The 19204-nt window shown below is 36.6% G+C and overlaps 3 protein-coding genes across 4 annotated transcripts in view; 2 read left to right on the forward strand and 1 right to left on the reverse strand.

Annotated features, from left to right (window-relative positions):
* The first annotated feature begins 258 nt into the window (after positions 1-258).
* LOC145963721 (uncharacterized) lies at positions 259-6409 on the forward strand. Of its 2 annotated transcripts, none has more exons than XM_083085874.1 (4): positions 259-274; positions 735-1725; positions 2682-2841; positions 2933-3998. In XM_083085874.1, exons 2-4 carry the CDS (start codon positions 1554-1556, stop codon positions 3324-3326), a joined length of 726 nt encoding a protein of 241 aa, XP_082942000.1. In that variant the 5' UTR covers positions 259-274; positions 735-1553; the 3' UTR covers positions 3327-3998. The 2 variants fall into 2 exon arrangements, with proteins under 2 accessions (XP_082942000.1, XP_082941999.1); XM_083085873.1 differs by lacking the exon at positions 259-274 and adding an exon at positions 5393-6409 and having other exon boundaries at positions 2930-3322.
* LOC145963720 (RIB43A-like with coiled-coils protein 2) lies at positions 4372-9791 on the reverse strand. The gene is made up of 7 exons (XM_083085872.1): positions 8160-9791; positions 7638-7778; positions 7334-7497; positions 6660-6900; positions 5369-5596; positions 4769-4875; positions 4372-4681 (listed from the first exon to the last, which is right to left on the reverse strand). Exons 1-7 carry the CDS (start codon positions 8283-8285, stop codon positions 4540-4542), a joined length of 1149 nt encoding a protein of 382 aa, XP_082941998.1. The 5' UTR covers positions 8286-9791; the 3' UTR covers positions 4372-4539.
* A 1764-nt stretch (positions 9792-11555) lies between these two features.
* LOC145964370 (uncharacterized) overlaps positions 11556-19204 on the forward strand; it is a 48057-nt gene continuing 40408 nt past the window's right edge. Inside the window, exon 1 of the mRNA XM_083087027.1 lies at positions 11556-12631. Coding sequence (XP_082943153.1) covers positions 12175-12631 — 457 coding nt within the window. The 5' untranslated portion in view covers positions 11556-12174. The remainder of the gene's footprint in view (positions 12632-19204) is intronic.

Consider the following 19204-nt stretch of genomic DNA (forward strand, 5'->3'; position numbering starts at 1 on the left):
CGTTGTGGCGGCACGAATTCCGCATTCGTGTCGGAGGGTGTATCTGCAAGCCGGCTTCAAAGTTCATCGATATATCGATAAGGATATTAATTCCGAGAGAAACATCTCCGCGAGAGGTAGATCTCCGCTTGTTTGTGTAAAGGAAAATAGCAATCGACTGCAAAGAACCTTTATATTCTCTCCAAATAATGTGTATGATATGATTTATCGTATATGATGTATATAAAAAGAATCTTTTACGACTGTCATCTTTATTTTTGAAGTTCGTTATCAGGTAAATTGGTCTCTCTCTCTCTCTTTTATTTCGATAATCGCTCTTATCTTTCTCATTGCAAGATACAGAGAGAAATCCAATGCACATTTTAGGATGATTGTTGTTCGATATATTTCTTTTTTTATGCTCAGTCTATTTATTCAATTTACGTAGAGATTGTCTTATTAATTTGTTAACTCGATGCAATTATATTATTTATTATATTTGTGAGACATTTTTATAAGCTAATCTTAATTTATTTGGCATTTGGCAATTAGTATTTTTTCCATTGCTATAATAAGCCTGCTGCCACATATTTCGTGTTTATCAATCTTTACGAAAAATTGAAACAGGCTACAAGCTTAAGAGATTATTTTATCGAAAGATGAAATAAAATTCTAAACTTTTTCTCTCTCTCTGTATTTCCATAAAATTATGTAATATATTTCTAACTATTCGTTGCAAAATATTGTTGGTGCAGAATCTGGAATCCTTTGGAGGAAAGAATAAATCGCGAAGAATATCTCGATGAAAAAAAAATTGATACCAAAGCCAACGGCAATTACTTAATAGCATCGAAACTGTAATCTCGCGTTTGGGCTTTATTTGACGAATACGATGACGAAAGCCTCCGCGATAACAGCTTAATAAAACGCAACATCCTGAAAAAAAGAATCCTGCACACGCGAATATCTCGCCGGCAGTCTACGTGTCCGACTGGTGTTGCGCGGCGACGCGATTCCGCCGTCTTTCAGCCCGCTCTTGACCCGCGCGCGGCCCGACCGATGCGCTGGTCTGGCAACGTCGCGGGCGGCATAGATTCCGCTCCGCAACCGCAACCGCATTTGCCGGGTCGCCATGATACCAAAGCCGTGCTGGCCGTGCAACGGTTTCTCCGCAGTGACGCGCAAGCCGCTGCCGAGGACGCGACGTGACGCGAACGTTGGACGCGCACGGCCTGCCTGGGACCGCCTGCGGCTGTTCCGTTGCTACCTTTTTCGTCGACCGTGCCGATCAATCGGAGAATCACCGGTGTGACGGAAGAGCAACTGTCTTACGCAGCGAATGGATCGTTGATCGCCGATCGATCGTTTGCGTGACTCTTCAAGTTCCAGAGACTTTTCTTTCACGCATCTTCGGATGAAAGATTGTCCCTTCATCGCCGATTTCCGATCTCGATCGCGAAAAGATTTTCAAATATAGAGCCCAATCGTCTCGCGGCAAAAGGTGCGAGATCGACTCGGGAAAGGTAGAAGGAAGATCGAGCGAGGGACCGAGGAAAGGGAGAGAATCTCGGAACATGTTTGACACGGAGCGGTTTATCGAGGAGATAGAGAGGCGACCGGCGATCTACGACGTGAATCGCGGCGAGTACAACGACCGTAATGCCAAGATGACTGCGTGGGACGAGGTCTGCCAGGTGATGGTACCGAATTGGGCGCGCTTGACGGACGAGGAGAGAAACGTGGAAGGTATATAGCACGGTATATGGCGCGCCGCGATTCATCGATCCGGATTCCTCCGGCCGCGTTGCCGTCCACGTTGTCGACCGCGATGGACATTCAGGATTCGCGCGAATCGATATCCTTCCACGCGACCGTCGCGATCGTACAGATATCTTCTAAGTAGATCGCATTGGATATGAATATAAAAAGAGTTACAGAAAAAAGCAGGATAAATAAATACGTAGGGATACTAACTAATGTTAATATGACTTTGAAGAAATAAATATATATGTATGGAAACATCTTCAAAACTTTTAAGTTTCTTCATAAATATCTTTGAATTTATTAATTTAATAAGAAACTTAATAAAATGCCTAATGTAATTAATGTCACCGAATTAAAATACATCTCTTTATGCAGAGGTATTAGAGAAACTTTCTAAATCTCTCCGTGATTTCACGTTTGAAAATTATGAAGAGATGCATTTTAATTTTGTCATTAATTACATTGACATGCATTTTATTACGTTTTTAAATTAAAATCAAAGATATTTACGAAGAAACTTCCCAAGGAGGACACAAAAGTGAAAGTAATGTCAATTTAATGTCAATTTAATGTAATAATATTAACCAAATTTATGTCATGTTTTGGTCAATTTGACGCCAATATAACGTCAATATGACGTCAATATGACGTCAAATGATATTACTTTGACTGTTGTGTTTTTTTCCTTGGATTAAGAAAGTTTCGAAAATTTTTTTCTGTATAACTTTAATATTAATATTCCCTGCGTATTCATGTCCCCCTTCAGCATAAAAGGAATCAGTGTTATTAAAAAATTTGTTTAGGTATCTAGACATTTATTTATGAGGATCTCGTTCTCTTGCGTATTTCAAAAATTTTTAATATTTTACTGTAATCTTTGCCTCGCGACATCCTGAGAATAATTTTAAATGAAATTAATCCAACTGTGATATTTTTAGAGAAAAATTTGCGCGGAAAATGGAGGAATATACGAGATTATTTCATGAAAGAACTCAAACTTCAAAAATCGCAAAAGTCCGGGCCTGCCGGACGGAAACGGAAGAAATACATGTATTTCGATCGACTGCTGTTTCTCATGCCGACAGTGGAAAACAAAAGGTATCGTTCATCGATCTTTATAACAAAAATTGATATAATTGATTGACGACGTAATAGTTCGATTAACATTCGTGTTTCTTTGATTTAGAAGTTCCGTGATGATTTCTTGCAAGTCGGAGGAGAGCGAGGGTGAGATGGACAATCCCGTGATCGAAGAATACGATCCCCTTAGTCAAGCAGGTGGTACTTCCGTAACGGGCAGCAGAGAATATCTTCAAGCAGGTACTCCATCCTATAAGGTGTGTCCGCGTTATTCGAAACAACTCTGCGAGACGTCCTTTACGCCTTTCGACAACGAGATACACGACATCCTCTCCTCGCATAGCAGCCAACGCGTTACCTTCGACGAGGATGACTACGATAAAATGTTTCTCCTATCGTTGTTGCCGATTATTAGACAGGTGCCAGAGGAAAAGAAATTAGATGTCAGGATACAGATGCAACAAGTCCTGGCTATGGCGCTCCGCTCGTCTGATAATAAGTGAGTCATCTGGCGTGTTTTTTGGAGGAAAGGAGGAGAAAGAGGAGAGGAGGAAGAAGAGTAAACACACGTGCCGTTCCGGAAAAGATTTTACGATGATTTAATTACATCATTTGTATCCGTCCTGTTTAAATATTTTATATCTCAAATACGTTATTTTTTACGGATTTTTTTACAACGGAAATGATTTAATATGATCATCATTCTTTCTTCTTTCTAGCATAAGATTCAATTCTTCCTAACAGATATTTAAATATGGTACTTTGATTATTGTAAATCTCTTATTGTCGTGTGTTATAGTGATGTTTGGCAAAAAAATACTTTGATAAATCTAAAATATTAGCATAAGCTCTTTAATAATGCAAACATGACGCGATTATAGTAATACATGTATAGCATAACACAAATTTTATAAACTATATAATCTACCGAAATACATGTTTAAATATTACGTTTAAATATATTTTAGCATAAGATATAAAATTATAAAAAAATTCTAGAAAAAAATTATAAAAATACTCTAGAATATATAATTAATAAATTTTATACTATGTAAAAAGAGTGAGGATCTAAATATATAAATACTGTGATATTAAATTCTACTTGACAATCGAGGAAACAAAGTAATTGTAAAGCAATCTTATCTTGATGAGATGACTTAATTGAAATATATGATATCACACAACGTGTCACCTAAATTTTAACTTTCTAATATTTTGTATTTTGTGTGTATGCGTGTGTAAAATCTCTCTTGAATTATTTTCTTGCATGCATTGTAATATCACCAATTCAGTTACCGAGAATCGATATCAGTATTCGGCTAATTCCCTAATGTATCGAAGCCATTGAACTTATCCATTTCTGCAACATTTGTATGACTGGTGGCAGAGAACGAGATGTAAGCGCTTACGTCTTATTCTCTGCCATCAGCCTATATCGCACATGGACAGATATCGATTGAGTAGCAAACTTAATATTATCGACTACAGATAATATCACATTTTTTATTAAACTTATCAAAGAGAAATCAAAGGAGAATTTTATTAATTATTTGAATACACTTGGATAATTGAAATTTAATGTCTCGATTTTTTGCCAGTACAATAGAATTGATAATACGCATTGATTTATCATTTTTTATAAAAAAGAATGTATAAAATTATTTTCTAAAATTTACATCAATCTTGGAAAGATATATTGCACATATGATTATGCTTTCAACGTGTTCCTTTGTTAAATTGTTCGTAGAAGGCGGCGGATGGCTGGTTTCTATAAATGACACGGTTCAGGTATTCCTGATGTAACTTTTGTTGCTCGGCAAGCTGCAAATTTTCTTCAGCAATTTTCTTGTTCAACTCACTGAAAAATAATATAATTTAATATAAAATATAATTTTTAACATAAAACGCCACACTCTTTCAGTCAAAAATAGTTGCAGAATCTTACGATTTTTTTTTATTTAATTCGTGCTCATACGAATACGCAGCTTGAAGATGCGAGTTCATTAAGCGATCCCAATCCTCGTTCATGTTTTTCTCTTGCAACTTGATTTCCTGAAAAGAAAAACATATTTGTAATTTTAAAATTAATATTTTGAAGTGAATTTATATGAATGTCGGCAAATATTTAAAATATATTGCGTTAAATCGAAAACACCTGTTCTGAATATGCTAATAATATGTATCATTATGGACTGGTATTTTATGGCGTCATACATAATGCACTCAATCTTTATCTACAGATATCATTAACGTATATTATTAAATCATATATATTTGATTTGCAAAATTTTTAATTCTGAAAAATGAATTTACGCATTGGAATCCGATTGTTAAAAAATAATTGTTTTAATCATTTTTATAAAATAGGTATAAATTTTTCGTATCGCGAAAGTTACAATAATTGACAAAATAAGTATAAAAAAAAGAATGAAACCAACAGCAAAATTGTTTCGTGGAAGTTATATTGTGTAGTTAAAGAAGATTAAATTTCTTAGACTCTCTCTGTTAATATGATAAAAAGTTCAATTCCTTTCCTCGTACTAACTCGAATCTCTTCCATTTGTTCCAGCTGAGCGTCCCTGAAGACCTTCAACTCGTCCGTAGTCATGCCCTTGTATCGGTCCGCCAACGGCCTGTACGGACCACGAGTGCTCTCGGCCTGTTCCCTAGCTTCGGTGAGGAAATCTCCAGTCACGTGATTATAGATTTCCGCTTTCTTGTCCTCCTCATCTTGAATGGCTTCGCAGTGACGGCGTTGCTGCTGCTCCTCTGCCTGCAATCGAGTGGAAATAAATTCCACGAACCTGCTGTAGGGACGAAGAAAAAGGGCCAGGGACGCCAGCGCAAGCGAGGAAACAGGATTAATATTGAGTTAAATACTATGACGGCGGAAGGAAGGAAAAATTGACGGTACTTTGTTATGGTTATCGGAACAAATTATCGCGGCACTTTGTACGATGATGTCACGATGTTTATTCATCGACCGCGAGAGAATCGTGTAGGCGACTTTTATATTCTGCGATGAGTTAAAATGTATATGCGGACTACGCAAAAAATCTTTTGTTTCGTTGCCTTTGTGATAGATTACAATTAAACGTTTCTCGATCACTTTTATTCTCGTGACAAAAGACAGGATTAGCTGTGGCAAAAACTTGTTTTCTCTGGAAACACAGCTTTACAATAATAATAGCATAAATGAATATCGACTTTAATTCTATAAATTTTTGAATGCTCTATATGAAAATTCCTTTAAAAATATTTTTAGATTAGCATTTATATAATATTTATCTTTCTCGTATAGTCTTTTTACTTAAACAAATGCAGGTTTTCTTGCAGTACAATTTATATGTAAATTAGATTGGAATTTTCTTTTGGAGATCCGATATAAAAAAAGAGAGAGAGAGAGAGAGAGACTGATTCTGTAATATATATTAAGAATGGAAGCACAAAGGCATACATAAATAGACAAGTAGCGTACATATTCTAATATGTCAACATTATTATATCAAATGTAGAGCAATATTCAGATTCACTTTACTCATTATAAGTGGGCGTGTATTCAAATATAGATATTTTTATCCTTTTATCGGACATGCCATCTCATGATGTTATTTTTTACTCGTAAAGCAGTTTCTAATTGCAAAACGCGATTTGTAAAATAGATTTGTAAACAATAGCATCGCACGCGAATCAGTGTATCAATTTAGAAAAAAAACCATTTCGAAGATCAGTTAATTTTGCTAATTTGTTAAATAAAGTAGATAATATGGGTACACAATCTCTCGTGTTTTTCGCGTCAGATTTCGTCAAAGACGTAAATAAAGAATATTATGTACCAGGGCTCGATTAAATGTCGCCGTAGCTTCATTCAACCTTCGTCGACATTCTTCCTCCATCCGTGCTAGCATCATCGCGCGCTTGTCCCTGGAGAGAACGACTTCCTGATAGGCTTCCTCGGTATCTCGTCGTGCCTTTTCAACCGCCTCGCGTTCCTCTTTTTGCCTCTGGATCCACCAACGCATCTGCTCCCTCTGTACTTTCAATCGCTCGCGAAGATTGCGATCCTCGCCCTCGAACCTGCACAGCCGTAATATTTCACTGTTTCTTCTCTTTCTTGCGATTCTTTACGTTCATTATCATTGCGCCAGGGTGAACAGGTTGTGAGTTAAATTATTATCTGCTTCGAAGATCCTCACGACAAGTATAGAATTCGTTTAATCGTACCGAGAAAAAAAAACATTATTATATTATGCATAATCAAAATATTATAATAATCGTATACTTTAGAGATAAATAAATAAATCATTCCATAATAGGCTCTGATATTTCGACATTAAGAGAATTTTAATAAAGACTGCCGAGAGAGAGGTCATTGGTTACAAAAAAGAAAAAATTTCATAAGCGTTGCGTACATTCTTTTTTATCTTCTTGGAAGGTCGAGATAAACTTGCTTTTATCTTATTATTTTATTACTTATCTATTCGTGGAATTAATCAGACTATTTGCGCACTTTTGAGCAGATGCTGGTCCCAAGCTCGGATCATCGTCGTCCACTCGCGATGGGAGTGATTTCTTTAACGTTTCAGGATCATAGAGGTCATAATCTCGACGGTCCTCGACTCGTTGATGCACCCGCCGAAAGTGTTCGATCTCCTTGTTTACTCTTCGTCTTTCCTACGAACAGAAAAGCGTTCTCCACCACGATCGAGTGTTTCTTATCGCGACGTCTTCACGTAACTCCGAAAAATTGCAAATACCAGCTGTATCGAGTGAACATTCCCGCGTAATTATTGGCATTGACGGCACTCGATTACCTCCTCTTGCTGCCTCTCCAAATGCACGGCAAGCTCGCTATTGCGAATGAGTGCCTCGTCCAATTGACATTCTTTCGCCTGTTCCCACTCATGCTGCCGTTGCTTTTCCTCGACTTGCTTATCCAAGAATGCCTTGTCTATCTGTAAATGCCAGGGAAACAATCATGCAAATACATAGTATCATACATAGTATCATATTGAAACAACTTTTACAATTCTAACAATTAAAATTCTATGTTAAAATTCAACAATTACATTAATGTTGCATGCTGCATTAAATGATACTTTTGGAATTTATAAATTAAGTACGAAGAAATAAGAAAACGTATAAAGTAGTCGAAAATATATTTTATTTAAGCGAATTTTGTTAAATGATTAAAAAAAGTTACAACTTAAATCCTAGTAAGTAAGATTTTAATAAAATTATTTTAAAATTGAAAATTGGATAGTGAAAAAAATAAGACATACAAAAATTTAATAAACGATTTCTTAATGTAGTTAGAGAGGCAGAATTTGACTTACTCCAATTTTTCTAACGCGAGGATTAAAGATACGTAGTTTTCTCGCTTCTTCGAGTTGTCGTTTACGTTCTATGGACGCGGCGATCTTGAGATCCTCCGGAGTGGCACGTTGTTGAAATTTCAACATTTCGGATATTTTTCGCGAGAAATCTGAAAGAGGCACGACTTTCTTTCGCGTGGCAAGGTTATATATACGGTGACGGAAGGCGAGAATATCCAGACCTTTCAACCTCGAAGTTTCCAGCAGTCCACCTTTGTTACCATGGAGAGTTTGCTAATCAAGGAGGGTTATATATAGCGATAGATTTTGATCGTGCAATAATTATTCAGAATTGGAAGAAGATATAAAATCATGTAATCTCTATTAAATCTTGAAAAAAACGCGCTCAATCGAGCGGAATTAATAACTTTAAGCGACTAACAATAAGTCTATAAAATAAAGCCAATAAAAAATACACGATAATAATTAATTTAAAATACAACAGACAAGAGAAAGAAAAAAATTTTATATAATTTTATATTATGTTTTATTTTTATATATGTATATGAGTTAAATGTTTCATGACGACCATAAATTGGCATACGATGTTTTCCTTCTCCTCTCTCTATCTGTCGGTGCTCGTTTTTGCGACTATTGTGTCACTTTGTTGTCATTCACGCGAGAATTGCTTCGCGTATTTTCGTCTTAAGTTGAGTATGTACTCAGTAAACGAATAGCAAGTGTGAATTTTCGGACATTTACGTTCATGCTCCTCGTTTGTTCACTTCTTTTCACATTGTACATTCATATTGAGATTATTTATACTGTGCATGATTTTTCTTTGATGTACCGCTTCATGAGTAAATCGGTCCAAATACGAAGCTGACAAAGATCTCATTCGTACATTCTTTCGAACTTTAACAACGAATATTTGCATTCGCTTGGTTGGTTCATGTATTCGTGAACGTAAATTTAGTTAGAGACGAATATTTTAGGCATTTCATGGAGGAATTTCAATAATGAAATTCGGTAGAAGATGTTTATCATTTAATATTTAATTGATATCAACTTGTACAGAATTGAGATCATTCGAAGATTAATTTAGACACGGTAGCAGATATTCACGCAATCACATAATGTCAAATAATTTGTATCTCTATTTTTTACCATATTTTAAGTAGACCACGAGATTTCTGCATTCAACATAAATAGCATAAAATACACACAAGTAGTTCTTTCAAACGATCACGTGAATGCAAATGACACGTGTACTTTTCTTGTTACAGAATTGACAAAGTAAATGTATTAATGGCATTTTGAAGGAGAGTCATAAAAAATAATAAACGACATTTTTAACGATGCGTTACTTAGGATTCTTCATATCGAAGAAGACATTCGTAAGAAATGATTTTTAGTTACAGCTTCGAAAACAGATTGCTTTTGCGGGTATCTATCTTGCCTGCGCAATTTATTAATTTATTTTTCTATTTGACGGACGATTCTCTTTGATGGCTCTCTCAAGCTCTCATTTATATTCGATAATTATGATTTTACGATCAATATACACAGTGATTTCAATGTTGTCGCATGGACTTCGTTGTTTGGCTTTAGCCATATGATTAACTATTTATAAAAAAAAATGCTCGTCAGTCGATAATTATTCAGCTGTTAGAGAGAGAGAGAGAGAGGGGGGGGAGAGAGAGAGAGAGAGAGAGAGAGAGAGAGAGAGAGAGAGAGAGAGAGAGAGAGAGAGAGACATTCGTGCGAGTGTGTTACATGGAGAGCAGCTGTGGAGATATTAACATGTGTATTGCATTATTATCTGTGTTGACTTCGTGAAATTCATTTTATTCTTTCATTACACAAACATTACGTCGACTCGTGTCCATTTGTCATCGTGTTGTTGCGGCGACACACATATATACAATAACGAAAACAGAAGAAGGGAGGTGTTGATTAAGCGATTTAATTGGGTTATCGTATCTATTTTTGATAACACTCTCGGATTCTCATAAACCTGGGGCATGATCTATAGGGTCATATTAAGATGGTTTAAGTGTAGATATGAGTTTTAATCTTTATTTGCTTAGAAATAACAGAAATAAAAATAACAGAAGAGAATGGCATATTTATTTTAATTAGTAAATTTTATGTAAACACATGAAGGACCGCCAATTAAATTACAGGAGCTTTTATAATCTTATTAAAATATTTTTTACGAGATACGTAATAATAATTTTATTAAGGAAGATTTATTTAAATAACAATTTTGGTAAAAAATTATTATTTTATTACTTTATTTTTAAACGTTTTACATTTAACCACGCATTTTGTTTTTTCCAACATAAAATTATCGAGAAATTATTTAATTATCTTTTTTTCGAATATAGCTATATCTTTTAAAGGTTTTTTTATGCATCCATTTGAAGAATTTGTTTTCTAGATGTATCTATAGATGTCTAAAAGTAAATTGCACGCACTGTCTTAATGAATGCATTAATATTAGAAAGAAAGCGCAATGTTCCATGATATCTTTATCTTTCTTCGACTCAGATTAGAAAGAAAAAACAATACTGATTAAAATGCTTTTTCTTTATTTAAGTTGCGTGCAATGCTTGATCGGAAGGAGGGAAGGAGAGAAAAAGAAAGAAATGCCTAATTCATGTTTATTACGTCTATAGTTATTATATTAGAAAGTAAATTCTTTTTTTGAATACCGAATGTGTTCCGAGGGGATTAAAAAAAATAATGTTTTAACTAGACAATTTGTCATCAATTATATTCCAGAATATCGTCGAAAAAATATGAGAGGTAATCTGGGTTTAATCACATATCTCTCGTAAGTCTCGCTTAATTAATTTCAAAGCGAGCACAATGCGTGTATCTCGTTTGCGAAATCGATTACTCGCGCGTTTGCATTACAACGTGCCGTGAAAACAGCGTTGCAATTTTAATCACGCGAAAAGGCGATGCGATCGATAGATATGCATATAGTTAATCCAACCCAAATAGTGTCTACCAAAAATTGAATATCCCTTCAAAGTATGTACCGCCATTTGTATACGTATATGTGTCGCGGGACGAGAGCGCATCTTTGCGGGACAGGGGGCGCGAAAGAGAAAGAGAATCCGCGCGGGATAGAGACGCGTTCATCGGGATAACAGCGTGCTCTGAAAACTATCGTTGACAAACAGTCTCGGAGTGATTCCGATAAGAAATCACGCGTCGGCAAATTTACGGCAATTTGCGCCGCAGAAGTATCCATCCGCGATATCGCGATGCGCGCTTCGCTCCAGAGTGAGAGGGAGGGGGAGAGAGAGAGAGAGAGAGAGAGAGAAGATGCGCCCGCAGCATGGCGAGACTCTCAGGCGCCTGCGTAGCCAGGTGACGTCATTGGCGAACCGGGCAGCTCGCAGTCTACCAGACACTCAGTCTCGTCTCGGCGCTCGAGCGGATCGTATGTGTTGTTCCCTTGTCGCGCTTCGCACCAATCTGCCGTCGCGGAAGCTGACGCCCGCGCGATCGACGTCGAGAGATAGATCCTTAGCAAGATTCTCGTTGGCAGAGGAAGATTTAAGGAGCGCGAGTAGAGCGCCAGGTTAAATCGCCGGTCGTTCACCCCAATATGCGCAACTCGGAGATATTCTTATGCAAGACTATACGGGGTTAGACGTTGAGCGGAGAAAAACGGTGCCGAGTCGAGGAGAAGAAAGTCTCTCCGGGAAATCATTTTTCTCGTTGGAGTCGGTTCGAAAGTAGGACTGTGGAAATAGCGACCGCCGATATCGCGAACGCGACTCGCGACTCGACGCGTAGAAGCCGAGTGATAATAAACACGTGCGACTAACGTGAACCGTCGACTACATCGAACTATATATATATATATATCGCGCAGGGATGCGCACCGAGTGAGATACGGAAATCCCTTGGTGTTACTCCTGCCGAGATCCAGCCGGGCCGTCCCGGATGTGACTAATGCACCGTCGTCGCGATTGATCGACTTTACTATGAACCCCGTTGCGATTATCGCGAGAGGATGAGCTGCTCGGTGAAGATCTCTTGCGGCAAGAACTGGAGCGGCTCGCAGCGCAGGATCAGCTCCCTGGCGGAGGAGACGTGTCCTTCGAATGTCGCCGTGTCCAGCTGCGCTGTCGGCCACCAGGCCGCCCAGCCGACATCATCGACGAGCTTGACGACCACGACCAACACCACCGCCACCACCACCGTCACCGTAGCCTTCAACAACCCCGTAATTACTACTACGAGCACTACTACCATCACCACTGCTGCCCCCGTCGCCGCGACCACCGCGCCCGCCACCAACAACATCAATGTTACCGTGGTGGCTGGTAATCAAAGGGCTGTCCCACCACGCCCCGTCAAGTCGATCGCCGCGAAAAAAGGGGAGGACACCACGAAGCTGCTCAAGTATATCGACGATAACGTCATCGGCAAGAACGGCACGTTCTTCGGGCCGTTTGGCCGCAGGAAAGGTCAGTGATCAATATAGTAGTATTGGACTTTGCCACCCTTTCTTTCGCGCCCTTCCCGCACGCATGGCGGCCGCGCGAAGAAACGGGCGATCGCCTACGCGATCCATCGATCATTATCGATGTGGAATATTAAACATTCAACCAGCTACAGAGAGAGCCTTCGGTTAGTTTTTTGCGCTCTTACTGCTCGGTCTCGCTGTTCGAAAGAAATAGAGCTTCGTCTTTCTGACGAATCGTTGAGACGCTTCGAGATTATTAATACTCCGATCAAATTGAATACACTTGCTCAAGGTCGAAGATAATCTCCTGGAGATATTTTTTCAACGTCTCAGAATACGATACGGTGTCGCGTTTAGAATTATCGGGAAATTATGTCACCTTAGTACACTTGGGTTTATAGATTATAATACATCTGTGTTTAATTATAAACTTAATATAATTATTTAAAATATGAATGATAATTTGTTAATAATTTTTATATTTTGAGAAATGATTATTGAATTCTTCTATTGATTGGAAAAATATTCTAGAATTATTTAACGTGCCTTCTTTTTTTTTAAACTAAGATATCACAATCTGTATAATTGTTGTAATTATTTCTTAAAAAAGAGCAAGATTATTTTACTGGATTAGGATAAAAATTATTTTATTGCGGGAGACCGTTGATTAAAGAATACAATATTGCGCTGTTCGCAATGTTTGTATATAAAATTAAAGTGTAATTATATTCGATATTATTGTCTGCAATAATTATTATCGATAGATTAATATGTAAAAGCTCGTGAGTCACCTGCAGCATAATGTGCGTGAACCTAATAAAGTTTAAATTAATAATTAAAAAATTATAATTAACAAATTATAAATTATAAATAACAAAATCGAAGCTGACGTAATTCCCTGATAATTTCGCGCGCGAGCCAATTATAAGCGCGAGGTTGACAATAACGGGGAATTTGCCTCTCGAGTTATCGTGGCGTAAGCTTTCGCCCGCGCACGATTGGGATACCCTCCAAGTGCCGTTGGCGTATACCTTCCGTAATTCGATACTACCTCGAGTAGCATGGAAACCCTTGCCGTGTTTCGAAGTATCTGCAATTAAGAGCATAAAGCCGTATATACGTATTTTTAGCCTTTCATCGATCACTCGCGAAAATCTTATTGTCGATTCGCACTCGATCGAATCGATATCGGAGCTGACTCTATTGACGCAGAAGATCGATCACGTGAATTCCACGCGAGGCTCTTTCCACATCGTTTTGCGTCAAAATCATATCATTATCTACTTTCTGTTTTTCTTTTTATTCACGAACGCATATACGTACGAATCAAACGCGAAGATACACGGCTTTTTAATTAATCGAAATTAATTTTCTGATCCAGCCATTTTGTGTCAATTGAAATACACGAGTTCTATGAATGCACTCTTTCTTTCTAAAAATAACAAATTTGTTAAAAATAAATTTATTATAGGATATAAACGGAGAGCAGATGGGAATATTTAAAAAATTTTGATTTATTAGATTTAAACAAAAAATAATGAAAAATATTAATTATAATTTCTAGTGAGTTTTTTCAACTAACAATAAGAGAATTTTATTAGACACAAATCATATATTTTTATTTACAATATTAATAAGAATTTTGAATTAGAATATATCTGGGAATTGATTGAATTTTTTAGATTTACATCAGTAAGTTAAAAAATTCCACTAATTGTAAAAAAGAAGTACTTTTCACCTACTTTTATAATCAGTATCGAAACAGTATAACGGTTGTTCGATATATGGCACTATAAGAAACAAGTTGCGGTGCGTAATGGTTCTGCAATTTACTCGAGCTGATTTCTTCTAACAAGTCGAGTAGACCCGTTCTTATTAAGCGTATCTATCGGCGGACGCAAATATTTCTTGCTCTTAATTATTCAGCGGTTTCACGCGACTATTAGGGTGTCATTGCCCGAGAATCACCTGAAAGGCCACGTGCTACCTTGGAAACTCGGCTGGTCACCGCCGATCAATAAAGCGCGCGTGAAAAGCGTCGCGAAAGACCTTGAACACGAAAAGAAAGAGAGAGAGAGAGAGAGAGAGGGAGAGAGAGAAGGAGAAGGAGAGAGAAAAGGGGGAGGGAGGGTCTCCCTTTTTTGACATGTATCGAAAAATTGTCAGTGGAAAGTATCACGATGGGCGGACGACGGACTATTTGTAGTATTCGATTCGCGGCTTATTTGCACGAAGAAGTCGGCTTCGGGCGTGCTCATAAATATATCGGGCTGACGTCATACATCGCTCGACACGATGGCGACCTTAACTCTCTTTCGCGCGCGCGCTAGATAGCTCCTCTAACGGAATTGCGTGGCGGTCGAGAAATTTCGCGAGTTAAATTTCCTACGTTACAGCGATTTATTTGCTTAACCAAGTGCAAATTTGACGATCTTGGGATATTAAATTAATTTTTATAAAGCGCTATAGAGATATTTTGTTTGCAAATTTCAATGAATAAAATAAGTTTGATTACTTTTTGCTTTTCTTCGAGTTAGATATTTCCGAGAGAAGCATTTTGCACAAAAATATCCGGTTTATAATTTTGCATGCGCAGTTAAATTTATGGTATAAGGAAATATATAAATATCCGTATGCGCAGCGCGTTGTGTTATATATGAAACGATGCTTCGTGACCTCCTACGCGCAGTTCACAATCTCCGCCTAGACACGTGCCAAGTCGAATAAATTGCTAAAACTACGGTGCGTTTACGCGACTCCATTTAGCGAATAGACAGACGCGTTGCTCGACGCGATCGTTCTCGGTAATTCGATTTGCTCTTGATAGCTTTTTGTTCGAACATCAAAGCCACTTAATGGCTTACTCGTGTAATGATCGAACGCAGCAACGGTTGTACGTTGACGATAAACATCATGAAAAGAGCACGTTGGTGCATCGTGCAATATGTAATACATACAATCTATACTTAGGAATAGAGATCATGAGCCGGATATTTTTGCAAAAAATGCTTTCCTCAGAAATATCTGATCTATTGAAAACGAGTCAATATCTCTGAAAATATCGAATTTAAAAATGATATTTTTGTCACAATTTTCTTCGAATCGTTCCGTGTCAAAGTCAACACTTTTGAATTATATTGACTTGTAATATTTGGAGCGTAATACATTTGTATATGTGAATGATCTTTGCACAGATCTTTGTATATATTTCGGTAAAGATATATATGATACCTTATTAAAAGCTCATTAAAAGCTAAAACTAACAATAAATGAGGCGAGAAATAACAAGTATAAAAATGCGATTATATCGTTAGATCAGATAATGCAGTAGCAATATTTTGCTTATTAAAGATAAAGTATCGATAAATATTGTTTCCCTAAATGTGACGAACGTTAGGACGAAAGGTGGCCTTCACCGAAAAACAGGTTTGCCACGTGTGATTCATGAGCGACGAGACTGGGTGGGAAGTGACGCAAATTTGCATGAAATTTGCAAATCTCTTTTAAAATTCATTTTGCTTCATATGCAAGTCTTGAAATTGCAGTTAGATCATATTTTTGTGTTTCTACGACTGTAATAGTCGTAGAAACAAGATATATTATATCTTTTTTCATTTCTTCTTTTTTTTTACTAATCGACTATGCCATTAAATACAAAAAAAGATAAAAAGTGAAAATTACAAGACGAAAATATGGGACGCACATTTTCAATTGTTTTAGTCAATTGTATTAATTTTAAAATAGTATGTGTAACAGAGTAGATACGTTTATTTGCCAACAGCGAACGAATTTCTCGAGCGATGATTAGTTGCAAATGTTCATGATGGATGATCTGTTGTCTTCTGATAGGTTGATCTTGGTCTAACATGTCTCGAGGTCGATGGGAGATGCGATCCTGTTAGGCCACTATTTCGCGCGGACATGGTCACGTGATGTTTCGAAGAAATAAGGATGACTACGTCATCAACAAAGAATGACTCGTCTATATTTCATCTCTCCTCTCTAGCAGTTTTAACTTTTAGTTCTCGAGCAAAGTCACGTCGATATTTTTTATTGGAATTTAAAAATTATAGCGCAGCATCATCAAGTATTTGTTTAATTGGTTCAATATTTATTAATCTTTCACATCGCGAGATACATATTATTTCGAAATAGAAATTTATGACAGTCTTTAAAAGCCTTACAGACACATTATATTGACTATATTTTTGCAATCTAATTTTTTTGTAATAATAAAGTTCCACGCGCGACTTGAAATCGAGCATCCTTATCAGGAGTAAGTCTGAAGACAAGAATTATTAAATGTCAGCGTCGCCTTTCTATTATCTACTAATAATATTTCTATTATCTACTCTATATCTAATTTATCATCTCGCTGGACAGACGATGACAGAGTCGCGATTCGATTTCTGTTGTGCTTCGGTAACGGTAAATAAGCATCATAAGCGCGATCGAAGTTCGTAAACATACGCACGCACGCACGCACGCGCTGTTTCTCATCGATCCGTCAATTTCGTCCTGCCGTTGCGCGTTTCCGAAATACATGATAATGCGCTCCCGGGTCGGCAATAATGGCGCGTTTGACCCAGTTATTTATCTTGTATCAACCTGGTTGACCCAGTTTCTTCCCAGCATAATAATTCTGGATTCCGCGTGCAAATTGGCGCATTAAAATATTCTCACTTTGCTAATTTAGTTCCTGAGCGGTGACACGAAAATCGTAATTAAGCCACATCGTGAATCGTGATTTTTTTATGAAATAGCGTACCGTTGAGAATGAATTTCATCATTTGAATGCATTGAAGCTGAAAAAGGATTCGTAATCGGAGACGATTACGAGCGAGATAAAGAAATTTTATATAATAAGCACATTAAAAGAGATGAATCAAACGAAATAAAGTAATTTTGCAGTAAAAAAATAAAATCTTTTATATATTATTTTTATATGTCTTTGATAATATTTGATAAGATTAATCCTTCTGATTGATAATAAAATAAAATTTAACTTGAGAATGCGAGCTCTCTCTCTCTCTCTCTCTCTCTCTCTCTCTCTCTCTCTCTTTTATTTTCTCTTCTAAAACAGATATCTGCAAATTAAAAATGATCGCTCTTTGATAATAATAATCTATATCGGACTGCTATTTCAAAAAATAATTTATTAATAACCATAAATATTTGTACCGCCAATATATCAGTTTCTTGAATCATTTTTCTTTAACAATATTTTTTAATCGATTAGAGAGTTAATGATTTAGCATCTAACACGACCTTATCACGCACAGTAAATCTTTCCCTTTTATGCTTGGCTGATTTACAGATTAACTTGTTTATCATAGATGCAATAATTTATAGTAGAAAAAAAGTATTATATACTGATACGGTGTGTAACACTCTAAATAGAAAAAATATAATAATATCCCGTAGCGACAGATAAGGCAATATTGATCTCATAAAAATTAAGTGAGCTATGTAAGTATATTTATAGAGAGAATTTTGATTTATTTATTATCCAAATTAATAATTACACGTCAATAATTTTAAACATGTCAATATGAATCTGATATGCCGTTAACAGAAACTTTCAGAAATATTCAACAAAATCAATATACTCAATATCAGAATCTCTCTGTCTCTCTCTCTCTCTCTCTCGAGTCATTTCGTAAAAAGATATTAATTTTTATAAGGAATTAAATTATTAAGGATCTGAAGAATAATTTTCCTCTTGAGAAAAAAGATATACATGTAGCTAACGTCATGTAAATACATTCACATGTATATGTTGAATCGCGATATACAACATTAGCATTGTCACACAAAGCTAAGTATTCATCGCTTGATGTCACCGTGAGAAACATGATATAAAGTTCGTACTGAATTTTCGCTCGAATTACGATTCGCTCGGCTTTCGATCGGAAAAGTACTCATCAAAGATAACTAATTCGATGTTGAGATTGCAGTGAATCGTGCACAAATCGGATGTTCGCGCTTGGATTTAGTCAGCGGAAAATTTATCGCACTCGAGGAGCGCGTGTGAGTTGCTAACCTATCGACACACCGTGTTTTCGATTAAAGCAACGATGTTTGCAAACAGCGATTATCTTAGATAAACTAGGCGATTCCGAGCACTGTTATAAGTAGCATTGCGTTGTTATCGGATTTTAAAATATACTCCAATATACGCATCTTTCTCCCTCTTCGGTTCGCTCGCCTCGAGAATGTGCTTTGTGCGATTTTTATTATATATTCATACTAGATCGAATTCATCTTATGTACGGCTTCAATGTTATCGGAGCTATATTTTCGACGTTCGGTTTCGTTGACACACCGCAAACTACACGTTAATGCTTTTAAAATAATTACGATTACAGAATGATAATAACGAAGTTGAGTCATTCTATGGCTCGATTTGAAAAATAAATTCCTGTCATGCATGCAAATAATAGATATTTTATATTCTTATAGATAAAAAGAATTATATGGATATTTTGATTGATACAAATTATTAATGAAAAACAAATCATTTTCTTATTAACGTTATATATTATTATACAATAATTACATTAATATACAGTTA

Source organism: Camponotus vicinus, unplaced genomic scaffold (genome assembly GCF_025532165.1).
Source record: "Camponotus vicinus isolate PSW18456_S1 unplaced genomic scaffold, iyCamVici1.0 SCAF_13, whole genome shotgun sequence".
Taxonomy (NCBI): Eukaryota; Metazoa; Arthropoda; class Insecta; order Hymenoptera; family Formicidae; genus Camponotus; species Camponotus vicinus.